A 16,741-nucleotide genomic window follows, 5' to 3' on the forward strand; every position below is an offset into this window, starting at 1 on the left:
AAATTGGCTGTTGTGGAAAACTTAAGGGGGAGGCCTTTGTCCAGCCATGGCGACCATGTTTCAACTCAGAATAAAACATTGTACAGTTGGAAAGTCCAAAAGCATCTTTGACCCAGATTTTAACCCAAAGCGGCGCTGTAGTGTCATAGTGATGTGAATACATTTTTATCGTCATATTTCTTTTTCAGCCGGTGTACCTGCCACAGGCTGGCGAGTTCCCAGCCAGTCCACTCCACATCTACGGCTGCGAAACAGAACAGTACTGCAATTTCGAGAAGTTTAAAGAAATGACCAAGCAGTACCTTCTGCCTGAGAGGGAATTCTACACGCTATGTGGCATCAAAACCGAATTATAAGACAACTTGAGTATTATTTGTGCTGTGGTTTAGTTAGTTTAATTTTATGTTAAAGTTAACTACGTTAACAGTAGGTAAATAGTGTAATATCAATGAAATTAATATCGCCAAAAATACTTATTTTAGTAGAATTTATGTACTAATCGTTTCGTTTTCTACTATCTTTATCGCATAATGGAGACATAATTGGGACAATCAGTATTCTTTGTATGAAAATCCGTACTGCATTGCAACGCCCACTTATCTGCACCGTAATGTAAAAGCCTCGCCTCGCGGGTGACACCGCGCAAAAGATGTTGACAGTGCGCGAAATATGTTGACAGTGCGCGAAAGATGTTGACAGTGCGCGAAAGATGTTGACAGTGCGCGAAAGATGTTGACAGTGCGCGAAAGGCGATACGGTGTTGATCCCTTTCCGGGTTGATAAGTCTGCTAAGACCTTTAATTTTCTTTTATTGCCTTCTAAATATTATGCGCCATTATGTGCATTTCGCTTTTGAATGACATCGTCTGGTAGCGCCACTTGGAGCACAGAGGCGCATTAAATATTTTAAACGCCATTACTGTCACCAGTAAGCGATTACAGTTATAGAAATAACACTTCTATCATCTTACGAGTTGGTAATTTAATTAGTAAAACATGTAACTTGACCTAAATTCCTCTGAAATGCTTCAATTAAATTTGAATTACGAGTATAGGAATTAAAATCTACTTTAATCTGAGGTCAAGGTATTCGTATATCTACACTAATATTATAAAGAGGAAAACTTTGTTTGTTTGTTTGGTTGTAATGAATAGGCTCAAAAACTACTGGACCGTTTTTAAAAATTCTTTCACCATTCGAAAGCTACATTATCCACGAGTAACATAGGCTAAATTTTATTATGGAAAAAAATAGGGTTTCGTAAAATATGTAGATAATGTAGTCCACGCGCGCGAAGCTGCGGGCGGAAAGCTAGTAAATCATATAGACGAACGGTGCATCAAGCTAAACGCTATGGAAATGGAATCTTAATGTTTTTGTAAATAAGAGCCATATTGCAATGATGTACTGTCGACTGTACATAGAAGAAAAAACATAATTTGAATTAAATTATCCAACAAACAAGTATTTTCTGGGATATTGTTTTTATTGCTTTTGTAAAACTTATAGGAAATTCTAAAAACAAAACCGGCCAAGTGCGAGTCGGGCTCGCGCACAAAGGGTTCCGTAGCAGCAAATATAATAAACTTATTATGTCAATTTATACACCTGGTGAATGGAGCCTAAACTCTCCCGATATTTTGCCTTGTACTTTTATGTATGAATATTAATTTTATATATGTATTTATAAATATTCCGAGCTAAAGAGGTGGCAAAAGCAATGGCAAACAAACCACAATCAATAGTATTCGGTTGTCGCTGAACACTTGGAAACTGAATACATGACTCCGATAGATACGGAAACAAGGCTTTTACATATATTTTTTGCGATTTTCCTAGAACACCAACAAGACTATCGTACACACGCAGTATTCCATTAATGTAATAAATACAACTCCAGTGCCCCACTAATCCCACGTCACCGTCATAAATTACTTGAAGGTGCGTCTCATTTTTAGGTACAGGTTCAATCAGTTCAGGGTGTTGAAATAATTCTAGCTCACGCGGTCTAAATGATGTGCACCGAAGTAACTTTTCATGAAATGCGCGAACCACATCATCTTCGATATAGTTATTATAATTCAGAATGTAGGAAAACGTATTATCTAAAGTATCCATTGTTAGATGATATACAATAAGCTTTAGAAATTTTAAAAACCTGCTACGAAACACTAAAATTTGCACCAAAAACAAAGGAATTTATATTATTGGGGGATTTATTAGTACGTGACCGGTTTAATAGCACCTATTAAACCAGTATACCTACTTACTTATTTTTTATAATAGGTACAATTCAATATTAAAAAGTCTCAACGCCAAATTCGACTTGCGAAAGAAGTAAATGGGAACGATGAAATTCTCTTAGCGCGCACAAGTGACAACGACGTCTGCCCTCACGTGTCTGCCCGTTCGGGTCGACGCGGTTAGCTATCTTATCCCCGCTCCCGCGCGAGACCACGCCCCGCAACTCACGCGCTGCAGCGCAGCGAGCGACCGATCTTCTTGAATCGATGTAATAATAATCTATAGGATTAACGCGTTTTAAAAATATTGGTTCGATGGATATGTTTAACCTATTATTACTCAACAATCACATTTGTAATATTAAACTTTATCAAATGCACAATGTATTTAAGGTACATTACTGGATAAGGATTAATGGCGTATTGCTTGAATAAGCTAATATTTCTCGTAAAAAGTACCTACATTATAAAGATTTTATATCATCGCGGATTTTAAAAGGTGTACAATACTGTAGTATATTTTTTGATCTATCTTATAAGGTTCAGCCATCGTTTTCAGTGTAAGCACAATAACTTAACCAAAATTACAGTTAAATCAACCTATCTCAAAAACTATAAGAGATACTTTGATCAAACCAAAAATCGTTGAAAGAGTTAATTAGCATGCATCACCTCTATTTTTTTTAGAATTTTATACCCCGTAGTTATAAAAATAGAGGGGGGGGGACATACTTTTTACGACTTTGAGAGCTGATATCTCAAAAACCGTTCACTTTAAGAAAAATGTTTTTTAGAAAACTTTATATCATTTTAAAAGACCTTTCCATTGATACCCCACACGGGTATGTACATCGAAAAAAAAATTTTCATCCCTCAGTTACATGTATGGGGGGCCCCACCCCCAATTCTTTTTTTTACTATTTAGTGTCATAATTTTGTAGCGGTTCATACAACACATATTCCCATCAAATTTCATCACTGTAGTACTTATAGTTTCCGAGTAAATCGGCTGTGACAGACGGACAGACGGACAGACGGACAGACGGACAGACGGACAGACGGACAGACGGACAGACGGACATGACGAAACTATAAGGGTTCCGTTTTTGCCATTTTGGCTACGGAACCCTAAAAAAAAGTGTTGCCGGGAGTATTTAAGTTGTAATTTTTTTTAGTATAATTTTTATTTATTAAGTAAGAGGTCGTGATATTAAAAGAGATTTACCTACCATTTTACATCGTGAAGTACATAATGTATCAATTTAATACTAGAATATAATAAAAATAAACATACCTACTCCGCTAGTAATACAATCACAACAAAAATTAAATTCTTCGCCTCTTTCAATGAAGTAAATAATTAATATTATTGTACGTAAATGTTATAAAATATATCGGATTAATCGAGGGCCTATTAATGATTTATTTTATTTAATTTGTTTTTATATTTTTATTCATGTTAATTAATATGCATTTGTATGTAACTCACGGCAACAAAAAGTCTGTGATATGTTGTAAGTTTAAGAAATAAAAAACGTAATATATTACTAAACAAGATATTTTATTTATAAACTAACCCCCTTACTAATAAAAAGTTACATACTTGTTGAACAGTGTTTTAAAATGAAATTTCCATACTAAACGTCACTTTAAAACACTGTTCAACGAGCGTGTAAGTTTTATTAGTAAGGGGGTAAGCATTGAAATTAAAAATGAAAAAAAAACCGTGATGATGTGACAAAAAGTTCCTACATTCACCAATAGATGGCGCCGCGGAAACCTGCATCGCGGTGTCGAAGTTTTCGCCGCACGAGACGTAAATACGAATATTGAGTGAGCACACTTGACTGCGGTCCCCGAGCACAGGTCATGTTGTCGGACGTCTATTGTCTTCACTCTGCTGGAGACACCGCAGTCCAAGCCCCATTTTAGACAAAATTGGTCAATTTTTTTGTACAGAAAGCCTAGTTCTAATCTTAAATCTAAATACTTCAATTTAAAGACATTTTTGCAATCGATCGATCGATTTGATGCTAATTTTCTTCTTATCAAAAAGCGTAAGTAACTGGTAGGAAGAGAATGCCATACAGCATTAAAGATCGTCGTGTGTATCAATTTATGTGGCATTAAATAGTTAATTAAATTAAATCTCCACTTTCGTCGGCCGCCGTCTGAAAATCAGCGTCCAGGCTTGTGACACATGCTGAGACGGAGACCTTTTGCTGCCGCAACTCTGCTCACATTATTTCATTTTTCATTGTTATTTATTTTGTTTTTTATTTTGAATGTGCATGTTAAATATTGAATTATGTAATCTTGTTAAACTATGTATGTGACTTTGTGTGCAGCAAATAAATGCTTACTTACTTACTTACTATCTGTACCTACCTGCGGCATGCGGCATATCCATCTGAAACTGTGGGTTCGGGTTTAATCCCAACAACCCCGTTGCAAGCGTCAAAAACATTTGAAAGTTAGTGACTAAGGCTGGGTTGCACCATCTTACTTTAACTTTGACAAACATCAAAAACCTGTCAAACTCCAAACACAAAGCACCAGTTAATGTTATTGCTAAGGTTAAATTAAAGGTGGTGCAACTCAGCCTAAGACACTGCCATAAAGTTTTATTTAGTCGGCCGTTTGGTGTAGTGGTTCGAATCGGACTACTATTCCGGAGGTTGCGGGTTCGATTCCCGCACAGTACAAACATTTGTTTGCTGATGACACATCTTTGATTTTTAATATCGACAGAAGTAAAAATAACTTTGACGATGTAAATAATGCACTAACAAGAGTTTTAAGTTGGTTCACTACAAATAATTTACAACTCAATGCAAAGAAAACAAAATGTATAAAATTCTCTTTGCCTAACGTAAAAACAGTTAGTACTCAAATAGAACTTAATAATAATGCAATCGATCTGGTAGACTCTACTGTATTTCTGGGAATTACCCTGGATTCAAAACTCCAGTGGGGCCCCCATATAGAAACTCTGGCGGGAAAGCTCAGCTCAGCGGCTTTTGCAATAAAAAGGATACGGTCATTAACCGATGTTTCAACAGCTCGCTTAGTCTACTTTAGCTACTTTCATAGCCTAATGTCATATGGAATCATGCTATGGGGCAAAGCTGCAGATTTTGAAACAATATTTATTTTGCAAAAACGTGCGATAAGATACTTGTATAAAATGAAAGCAAGAGCATCCCTTAGAGAATTGTTTAAAGAAATTGGCATTCTCACGGCCGCTTCACAATACATCTTAAACTGTATTCTATTTATTCAAAAAAATATTACTGAATTCAAAAAGAAAAGTGATATTCACCAAATTAACACTAGAAATAAAAATAAATTGGCTATACCCGCTTTTAGACTTAATAAAGTGTTTGCCTCTTTTATGGGACAAGGTATCCATTTTTATAACAAAGTCCCTGATAAATATAAAGAGCTACCGTATAATAAATTTAAAGATATAGTTAAAGATCACATGCTTAAAAAAGCCTATTATACAACTCGAGATTTTCTTAATGATAAGTCATCCTGGGAGTAGGATTATGGTCCTCTCATGCTCGCACTAAAAAGAATTAAAATGAAAAGTAATGTATAAACTAATAATAATTTCTCAAATGTTATAGTGTCATGCTTCTCAATCTGGACTGTTACTTAGCTTTATTATTAGTTTTTTTTTTAAAGAGATAACTTGGAATTGTCATTCTCACTAAAATGTCTCTGGGGTGGTGGCGTAGTGAGGCGGGTCGTTACATTCCCTCTAATATGGTCGAGTGAAGCGATGGCTGGTTCACTCGTCATGTCTGTGAACAGGCGCTGCTTTCGGGGACTGGTCAATCCAAGTTATTCAAATTTATGTATGCGAGTCATTTCTACTAGTATCTTAATATGTAAGTCTAGATATTAGCACGTCACTACCTTGTTTAATATACCACGCAATCTTGTATACCCATTCTTATAAGATACACCATACAAGAATGCATGGTAAATTCAGTGAACTGCTCCTGAATCGAATGTACCTACTACTACTATTTCTATTTATTTATATTAACCGGCAGACAGTGGTGACTGAGTTTGTTGCGGCGCTTCTTCTCAGCACTTGCCAAATGTTGGTCTCGAAGCGCTGGTAGGGTAAAAAGATTATGAGACATGTAGAGGCTCCTTAAGAGCAAAATGACGATTTGTAAGAACTATTTATTAGTCCAAACAAATAAAGAAATTTTGACTTTGACTTTGACTTTGTGCATGAACATATTTGTTTGTATTGGACTGGGTGTTTTCTATGTATAATATGTATGTATTTACAAAAAAAAGTATTTAAATATGTTTATATCCGTTGTCTAGTACCCATAGTACAAGCTTTGCTTAGTTTGGGGCTAGCGGCGCAGTGTAAAATGTCCAAGGATATTTATATATATATTTTTTTTTTGAGTCAAAGTTTATGACCAACTTTTACCTAATCACAGATCGTCCTAAGTCTCATAACAGTAGCAATCATCATAAAGGTGAACCGCAACCCTCAAACCTCCCAATCCTCGCATCAAATCGGTCCGTATCAACTACGGACAGTATCCGTAATTCCGTATATCCGTAAACCGTTACTATAACATCTGACAAGGGTACGGTTATTACATTGTCAAATTGCTGTGAACACGGACCCTCGTCAGCCACCAGAATTAGCCCCTTCAAGGCTTTGTACCTTTTCGCGCCTTTAAAACGGCCTGCGTTTATTCCTGGACCTTCTTTTAGGTTTTAAATGGTTTACAGAATTTTCATGACTAACGGGCATTAGGATTATTTAGGTATGTAGGTACTCTTACATAGAACCTTACTTTTCCTAAATATCGAATTCTACAGGGGCGGACCGTGAGTTTAGGGGGCCCTGGGCTAGTACTACTTAGGGGCCCACCTAATTACTCAAAGTATAGAAAAAATGAGACAGTAAAATTTTGACTTGACTTAGCTGGGGGCCTTTTGAATCCACGGGACCCTGGGCTGAAGCCCAAAAAGCCATTATGGTAGATTCGGCCCTGCATTTTTATCAAAACCTTAAGCCTGCCTATGCTTTTCCTGTGTGCCGATTTAATGAGTTTACGTTTACACTCGTAGGTCGTAGCGTTTTACTTATTAATCCGTTGAAATATCTCAATAAGAATTCTAGAATGAGTGTACTTAACTATACTATTATCTGCCTCTAAGATCCCTTAAACCATTATTCGTATTAGTTCATCGTCATCAAATCGTTATAGTTTAACTATTTACTTACATTTAAAAAATCTCACAAAGCGGCGAGAGATTTTCCAATCGAATTCAATATTATGCCTAATTTCCATTTTGGATATTCATTTAGCTGTCACAATTAATGAGATACCAAAACCCGTATTTGTTACCATAATGAATATTTAGTGAAACCACTATCCCCCTATTTAATTAACATGTCCCAAACTGTTACAAACAACCGCTAACAATCCTTTAGCGATTCTAAATTAAAAGCGCCTGGAACGGTTTAATAGCTAAACCGCAACGATACATAAATATTATTGTTGTTTCCAAACTGCCAGGCGTTTGAACATTGCTAGCTATTCGTAAACTGGTAATCGCGGGGTGTTATGTTAATCTGTGTCATGTTTGTTATATCAAAGATAATCACAATGCTTTAATCTAAATATATATAACTGACTGACAGACTCACTGATTGACTGACTGACATAGTGATCTATCAACGCACAGCCAAAACCACTGGACGGATCGTGACGTTTGGCATGTAGGTAGATGTTATGACGTAGGCATCCGCTAAGAAAGGATTTTACGAAACTCCACCCCTAAGGGTGTAAAACGGGATACACGCGCACGAAGTCGCGGGCGGCCGCTGGAGCAGTCAAGTCAACATGCACTCATACATCCACACTGTAATGTACCAACATTAAACACACTATTTGCCTAATTAAAATTTGAAACTCATACCGACTACATGCATATTAAACTACACAAATCGGCTTGTTTACAAACTAAATTATTATTTACATGTTCATAACATAAGTTAGGTACTTTGTGCCAAACCTCAAGCGGTCCCTTTATACGTCTAACTCTAAAGTAATGTGTGGGCATCGAAGTAAGAACTAACGCCCGTGTTCACAAACATTACTATGAGGCCTCACAGTGCGCGTGGACGCACAGGGTGACACACGAACCAATCACAGAGCTTTATTGCGTTCGATTTGCTCCTTCACTTAAGCAAGTATCGTTTGTAAATACGAGAGTAAGTTCTCGCAATTAAGAAATTTCTGAGTGAGAATTTTGTGAGTTTGTGTTTCGGAACCAGAGAACAGATCTTTTTTTCATCTTTCATTATTAAAGGTGTAATGATTAACAATGGTTATTATCAAAGAAGAAACATTATTTGACGCATTAACACGCTATCAATCACGCCTGCAACTCCTGTGTAGCCGTATTCACAATGGATGCTTAAACAGCACTGTGTGTCCACGCGCACTGTGAGACCTCATAGTACTGTTTGTGAATACGGGCATAAAGCTTGAGCACCAATAAAGCCACAACCAAGGCCAAGTTCGTCCCGTGGGAAAGTTGAACTGTCATTAAACCAGCGAAATTAATCAGAAGAGCATACTAAGTTAGTTCAAACTAAAGATCCAGTGCCTTGAGACTTCAATGTTGAGGTGCTGTTCAGGATTACATAACTATAGGAATTTCCCTTGACCTAGTTAGACTAGTCTAGACTATAGATCTTCAAGCTTGAAACCTAAGCTTGAAACTACTTGCTTAGTTTTGTTTTGTTTGGTTTTGTTGACGTTGTTTTGTTGCTGAATAAAACACAATTCTTTTTTTTTTCATTTTCAATCTGCCGTTTTATCAAAGCATTTATACAAGATGCCTTTTTGGTGCGTGATCAAAGAATAAAAGCTTGTAAAAAGGATTCCAGAAACAAATTCTCGAAAAAAAATTATGCCCTATTAAGACGTCTAATTGGCTAATTAATACTGATGACATTTTTGAAAGATGTGATTTCCTTCTTTTGTGAAAAATGGTGGCATTTGGTTTGCAGGCTGCTAGTTACCAGCCGGCCTTTGTGGAAATCATTAGGGGAGGCCTATGTTCAACAGTCGACGTCCTATGGCTAAAATGATGATGATCATGTGGCATTTGGGCAGCAGAATCAATTGTTTTCTTCTCATATTAATTCTCTCATGTAGCATGTAGGTAGGTTACTTACCCATCGTAATTTATCATTATTATTGAATGATCAAACGAACTTACCAAGTGAAGTTCGATCTAAATTATCCTGTTTTCGCCGAAGAGATTTATTTTACCATGTAGTACCCCTGTACGACAACCCAATCCGCACACAATATTCAGCGTAGTAGTATTAAAAAACAAAAGAGCGGGCAACCCTACCCCTACCACGCTGTGGGCTCGGTGTCCGAGCGGTCTCATTATATTTAGAGAAGAGATGACATTGACGTTTACCTCCAGGGAAGAAGATATAGAAATCTTCGGGTTGGGAGGGACCTTAAATCTCTTCGGCGAAAACAGGATAATTTAGATCGAACTTCACTTGGTAAGTTCGTTTGATCATTCAATTGCTCTTTTGTTTTTTAATACTACTACGCTGAATATTGTGTGCGGATTGGGTTGTCGTACAGGGGTACTACATGGTAAAATAAATCTCGGAGGCGAAAGCAGGATAATATCAGAACAGAGTTCAACAATTGATTGTTACGTTAAAATAATTTGACGCCATGAAATTTTGCGAATAAAAGCAACAAAGGCACTTGCCATTGTATGAAATGACCCGTACATTTTTGGATTTCTGTTTTCACTCCGATATAATGGGCGGTATGCAAATATCTGTGTGCATGTATTAACCTAGTTACTAATTGGTAGGTTTTTGTTTGCCTCTAAATATCACAGGCCTGTAGAATGAAACGATATTCTCGTGAGTTAAAAATAAAAATACTGACATTAAGGACCATGAAGCCGTCTAAGTAAGATGTTACTGAAGCAAAAAAAATCTACACTCTAGCAAGAATACCTTTGACGTAAATGGTATTTACACTATTTACAATGGGTGCGCCAAAGTTCACCTAAATTTTCAACTCCGAAAATTGGAAGTCCGAAAATGTTCTTCCTAAAATTTTTCATCCTAACAATCACAATTCCTAACTACTCTGTCTCTAATGTTCATAATTCCGAATCATTCAACTTCATAATGTCATTAGCAATAAACATCTATTATACTTTTATTTGTTCTCCTAGATTTTCTAAACATAACCATATTTTACACTATTATTCAAAGTCATATCTTTTTTGTTTAGATTTCTTTCTGTGACGATATATTAAAGTTCAAGTTTGTTGGCATTAGCATGTATACTTGAGTCCCGCTCCAGTCATTCAGTCAAGTTCCAGAAACGAATCGGTCCTATTCATAATTATTGGTTTAGGTTAGGTTAGAACTGTGACCACAACGCACGAGCCGAGCGAGCGAAGCCAGAGTCCCGCTCCAGTCATTCAGTCAAGTTCCAGAAACGAATCGGTCCTATTCATTATTATTGGTTTAGGTTAGGTTAGAACTGTGGCCTTACGTTTCATTCGCGAAGAACGTACTTCTGTACGTAGTATTTATTATTATTCTATAGTATGAGTGAAAATATTATGGTAATGTTTAGGGATAAAAGTGTTATGATAAAAAACAGTAGGAGTTTAAATATATTTACATAAATGAAACTATTAATTACAATTTTCGGAAACATGAGTGTTATGAACATCGCCGGTAGCACTACAAATAGTATGAATGAAAACTTTAGGATGAAAAATTTTAGGAAGAGTGATCATTCGGATTTAAAATCGTTAGGAAGAACAATTTCGGGTAAATAACTTTAGGTGAGCCAATATGGACCCATTTACAATACTAATCGTTCGTTCGTTCGTTTCAGCCAAATAACGTCCACTGCTGGACAAAGGGGAGGCCAAGCTCGTAGAGAAGATGGCCGTTGGGACAGAAAAGTTCTCGAATGGCGACCACGGGCGGGAAGACGTAGCGTGGGGAGGCCTCCTACTAGGTGGACCGACGATCTGGTGAAGGTCGCGAGAAAAAACTGAATGCAGGTAGTGCATACTTGACAATACTAATAGTCAAGTACAATATGCCTGTATTACAGATAGTGGCTTCAAATCAAAATCAAATCAAATCATCGGATCTCGATTCAGCCAATCCACCATTGGGCTATTTTGTCACTTCAAATCATTATTTTTAGTAATTTAATTCAATCCTAACTCTTATCATAGATTTTGTGCATTCGTCTTTTGAATAGAGCGTTCAACACCAATTTAGAACTCTAGTTAGGTAATATCATAAATGATTACTGTCCTGTCTTTTACAATATGGTGGTGAATAAATATTTCCATTATTGAAGCAAATTAAATCCTTCATATTCATACGTTAGTCCCGGGTTAATCTAGGGCATCGCGAGTCATGATTTTAAACCTCCAAATTACAGGCAGCTATATTAATAAAGCCCTATTTCCGATCCCCGAATAACAATAACTCACTTTGGGTCTTTTGATACGTTTCAGTGGAAATAAAACATCCTATTTTCGACCTTATCATGTTTGTTTAGGTAAAACATGTTACTCACTGTACCAACTCCCATATCTATCCAGAGCATGTAATCCTCAAATTTGCATAACGCCGCAAAAATGTAGATTTTTGCCAAATGTAAGGTTTATCTGCGCGTAAAGTACACCCATCACATAAGACTATACATTTTTGTAGAAAACCCGCATCTATTACAATGAAATAAAGTGCTACGGTGATAAGCTTGATGTGTCGTCTGTATAGATTCTGGTATGGGCTTTGTTTTCCTGTTTACAGATCTTAAGGTGGTAATTCGACGATTCTTGTGTTTGTCTCGTCTATGGAGAATGATGTAATGTTATCTATGATCGAGGAGTTAAGTCGTAAAAGTAATTATTATTTATTTTCCCAATTACGCTCTCAAAAATTAAGTAATTCTAAAACGAACTTAAGAGATTTAAATAATGTGCATTGTGTAACTTTATTAGCAAAAACCCCGTTCTAAGAGAGTTTAACATTGTTGCTGCTATAAAATGACCAGGCGTCGTGTGATAAGTTGTTTAAAGTTATTTTGACTGGACGGACAGTAAGTAATAAATCACTTTAGTTACCTACTTCAAAGTGTTGTGCAGCACAATTAAATTGACAGTCGACCATTAAGAAGATGAGGAGACCAACTGCCACTTGACAGAAAAAAATCGTAAAAAACATAGCAGTTTTAAAATGGCATGCTTTTAGAAATTCTATTTCAGATCCAAAAACGAATGTCCAGCTCAAACAAGTTGTATGAATTCACAACGCATTTGGAATCAAAAGCGCGCCAAAAGAACGAAGCGATTTATGTGTCAAAGGTTTTCAAAATGGCGGCGTTAGGTGCCAAAATTCATCCCCATTCATTCGGAGCGGGTGAGTGACTAATTAGGGTTGCCAACACTCTGTGACGTGTGGGTAAACCTTTTCGGCCGTTATGGAACCACGTTCTCTAATTAAACGTAACTGCGTATGGCCATAGGGGCAGGTTTGCACCAGTGTTGGCAAAAAGTTAATCTGATTAATGATTAAAAATTAATGATTAAAATCATAATCAAATTTTTTTGATTATGATTAGTTAATCATTAATCAAAAATTTTGATTAAGATTAATTAATCATAATCATTAATCGTTAATTTGATTATTTGATTAACTATCTACTATTTTCATAGGAAAAGGGTTGGGAGTGTATGAAAAGGTACCCGCGACTTATAAAATATCTAGCAAAGGGGGGATCTAAAGTTGTACTGTCGTTTTCCCAAAAAACTGCGTCAATTTTCACTACTCTAAACACTTATCGCACTAGTTTTGTTTCTCACAATTCCTTCTATTCTTCCGGTATCCTCCAGCAAAATTGGGTCAGGATAGAAGTTAAGCGGGCTGGCTGACGATAGGGGAGAAGTCCCCCCAAAGGTAGGCGCAAGCGTGGGCAATTCAANTCATCAATTCAGCCACAGGACGTCCACTGCCGAACATAGGCCTTCTCCAATGACTTCCACACCGAAGCCTGCATCCAGCGCCTTCCTGCTACCTTTATCAGGTTTTTCGGTACATGGCAGTGTTAGCGTTAATTACTTATAATAATGTCTTTAAATTCATGAGTTGATAAATAATTGTTGAAATTACTAAACCCTTGTTTTCAAATCTTAAACTCCCGTACATCCTCAGATCGTGTCATATTTTGCCTTAATCGCGTTCCCTTATTATAATGAAACGCAACAATTAAAAACCACAGAGTACGCAGCGTAACAGAGGTGGCAGTAGGGTCAGCAGGTAAACAAAGCGACGCATTAAGAGGGTAGATTAACAGAAAAAGCGGGTGAAATACGGCGCGCCTGTAAATTTTCTTACGGCCCCTCTGACGGGCACATCGACACCGCTGACGTGGTACGGATAGCAGAGGAAATAATGACACGATTTTATCATTTGTTTTTCAATTGATTTGAAAAAGTAAAAAACATTTTTTTACACAAAATTTTTTAAATTTATAATAATTTTGTTTTCTTCTTCTCATCACAATATAATGACAATATTATTACGTTAAGTGCATTTGTAAAAGTAACGGCATATTTTGCAACGGAATGTGCAGGCATTTAATCAGGAGGAAGATAATATTATTATGTAAGGATTACTTACATTAAATTAAATTTAAATAATTACAAAATTTAGTTAAAAATCTAGCATCGACATAAGTTAGCAAAATTATTCTTGTCTCCTGTAGGCAAATCTAAACGTTTAACGAAAATTAGCTAAAAGTAATTATAATGTCTTTCTAAATTTTAATTTTATCAAAAACTTTTTTAAATAATTTACCTTTAAAAATGATGAACAGAATCAAAAATAAATCGTTTTCTGCTGACGCTCCGCCCGTCTCCCGATCCGTCCCACCGAAAATTTTCGTTCGAGCCGTTTCTAAAGCGCCTTTTTTAATCTCTATAAATCAAATTTATGACTTGTGTAAGCTTTCTGTTTTATTTACCCTTTCATAATTTTGTTGCGAACCCTACGTATAGTATTGTTCACTCATTTGTGAGGGTGCCTGTGTGTGCGTTTTGGTACGATTGTTTAAACTTGTTTGAAATACATTGAAAATGTATGTACTAAAGCTGTTTAATTAAATTACCTGTCAAAGCTGTATTAATTTTTAAAATCACTTATTTGTAAACCGATTGTTCTTGGGCGGGCTGCGCCCTTTTGCTCAACTGGCATCCGCAGAATACCAATGGTCGTGACGTTCTCTCTGCCGTCACGGCTTATACTGAGCAGATGCCATTTTGGTGCATGTACTTTACTGTTTGGTTTTGTTATATCTATTTGTTATTTTATTTTGTACTAGCATCGAATAAATACTTTTCTTTCTTTCTTTCTTTCTTAAAGTAATAACTGTAGCCTCTATCAATAGCTACATAGGAATTTAAAACACAAAGGAGCTTATTACAAAACGTCATAAACAGGCGTTAAACACTTCCTAAAATTGACATTTTCTAAATCAAAATCAAAATTATCTTTATTTGTTTAGACTAATTAAATTAGTTCTTGCAAATCGTCAAATGCTCTTAAGGAGCTTATACATGTATCATTCTTTTTTTGCCCTACCAGCGCTTCGAGACAAACATTTGGCAAGTGCTGAGAAGAAGCGCCGCAACAAACTCAGTCACCACTGTCTGCCGGTTTAAAAATATAAAAAAGTAGGAAGTTACATACATTCAGAAGCAAGTTACATTACATTAACGTCTGTTTAAAATTTTTTGTAATTAACCCCTATATCAAACTTAATGAGCTCTCTAACAAGGGTTTAATTTGAAATAGTCAGGTTTATAAGGCAAGAAGGTTTTTTAGACAATCAAATCTCATTACTTAATTCATCACATGTCGTCAACAGTACAACTTTTCCTTTTTACAAGCCTTTAATAATCAATCATTTTCATATCACATGGTAGAACAACAGATCTTATTTTTATTTATCTCTATTATAGAAACATACAGCCTTATTTAATAGTTATTGAAGTAATGAATTCTTATTTAGTTTTTATTTTAATTATACTCGTATACTTAATCACTTATTCTTCTATACTAGGATGAGCTCTTTCTTTAAGCCAATAAATTTTCATTCAAATTTTCGTACAAAGAATAAAAAGTGCAGAACAGGCACTCCCGCAATGAATGCAGGTACACAACCTACACCTTGGGGTAAGGGCGCGCTGGAGTGACGAGTTATGTTATTGGCCGGGTGCTTGGTAATGTAAATGAGGAAATCTGTTTGTTTACTTGGAAATGGAATTTGGGAGAAAACGGGGTGAGTGAAGTTAGGTTTAAAAAAAAGTGTAGTGTTTATAAACAAAAATGAAATGATAATTTGCCATACATGCATGTTAGAACGAGAGCATTTCTATAAAACTTTAAGTGGAAATAGAAATAAAAAGAAAATACAATCTGTTCAAAAACTCAACAGTTTTTTTTTGTGAGGCAGGTGACTTCTCTCACACATGGTGTTATGTGAGATGCAGTCCAGGATGGTAGGTGTATGTGCCCTGTAAGTGCCTATTCACTCTCGCCTTGAAAAGGCTCTGATTTTAGTGTTCGGGAAACACTCGCCTTGAAAAAGCCCAGATTATATGTTCAGGAAAGACAGCAGTAGCTAACGAATAGGGAAAGTTAGAAATTATAGCTTCTTTTTCTTGAAAAGTGATACCCATTACAACTATAAGATCCTTGTGTTTAACTGGTTGATACCATTTTTATTTGCCACCAAGCAATGACTACCCACTTTGTTGTATTTGTGTTGTCCCGTAAATTCAATTCTAAACATGCACAAATATTCAAAGGCTCCGTTTGAAAGTCCCATTCATTTCCTTGACGTACGAGTGGAGGCTCCGCCCCCCGATGTTTTTCCGATCGGCAATTAGTCGGAGTTATGCGCACCTTTTGTGTGTGATGCATGAACGTGACGCCCTACTTACAAGGGGACATAGAGGTTGATACAGAAGGGTCAGTTCGTAAAAGGCACGAAAAGGTGAAGCTGGATCGGTGTCATAGAACTCGTTTCCACTGCAATACAGTTTTTCGGGATTCAATTATGTAGGATCCCGCAAAACTGAATTGTCATGTTAACTCACANATTTCAATCAGGATTAATTTAATCATGATTAAAATTAATCAAATTAATTAATTGATTAAAAAATTAATTGATTAGTGCCAACACTGGTTTGCACGTGTCTTGTACCCCTATTTGCTGGGTGTTAAGGTGCAGAATTGAGTAACGTTTTAAATGGTCGGATTTCGTGGATAAATATGTTGAGAGTTTTTGTATGTAAAAAGATTTAAGTTTTGTTTGAGTTGGAATGATTAGGGCTGAAACAGAAGTGCCTT

At 36.2% G+C, this 16,741-nt stretch overlaps 1 protein-coding gene across 1 annotated transcript in view; it reads left to right on the forward strand.

The window, feature by feature from the left end:
- The window catches only part of LOC114354166 (venom acid phosphatase Acph-1), a 33,739-nt gene extending 32,587 nt beyond the window's left edge, over positions 1–1,152 (forward strand). Inside the window, exon 9 of the mRNA XM_028306424.1 lies at positions 189–1,152. Coding sequence (XP_028162225.1) covers positions 189–356 — 168 coding nt within the window. The 3' untranslated portion in view covers positions 357–1,152. The remainder of the gene's footprint in view (positions 1–188) is intronic.
- The last annotated feature ends 15,589 nt before the right edge of the window (positions 1,153–16,741 follow it).

Source organism: Ostrinia furnacalis, unplaced genomic scaffold (genome assembly GCF_004193835.3).
Source record: "Ostrinia furnacalis isolate ACB-3 unplaced genomic scaffold, ASM419383v2 OfSCF1928, whole genome shotgun sequence".
Classification (NCBI taxonomy): domain Eukaryota; kingdom Metazoa; phylum Arthropoda; class Insecta; order Lepidoptera; family Crambidae; genus Ostrinia; species Ostrinia furnacalis.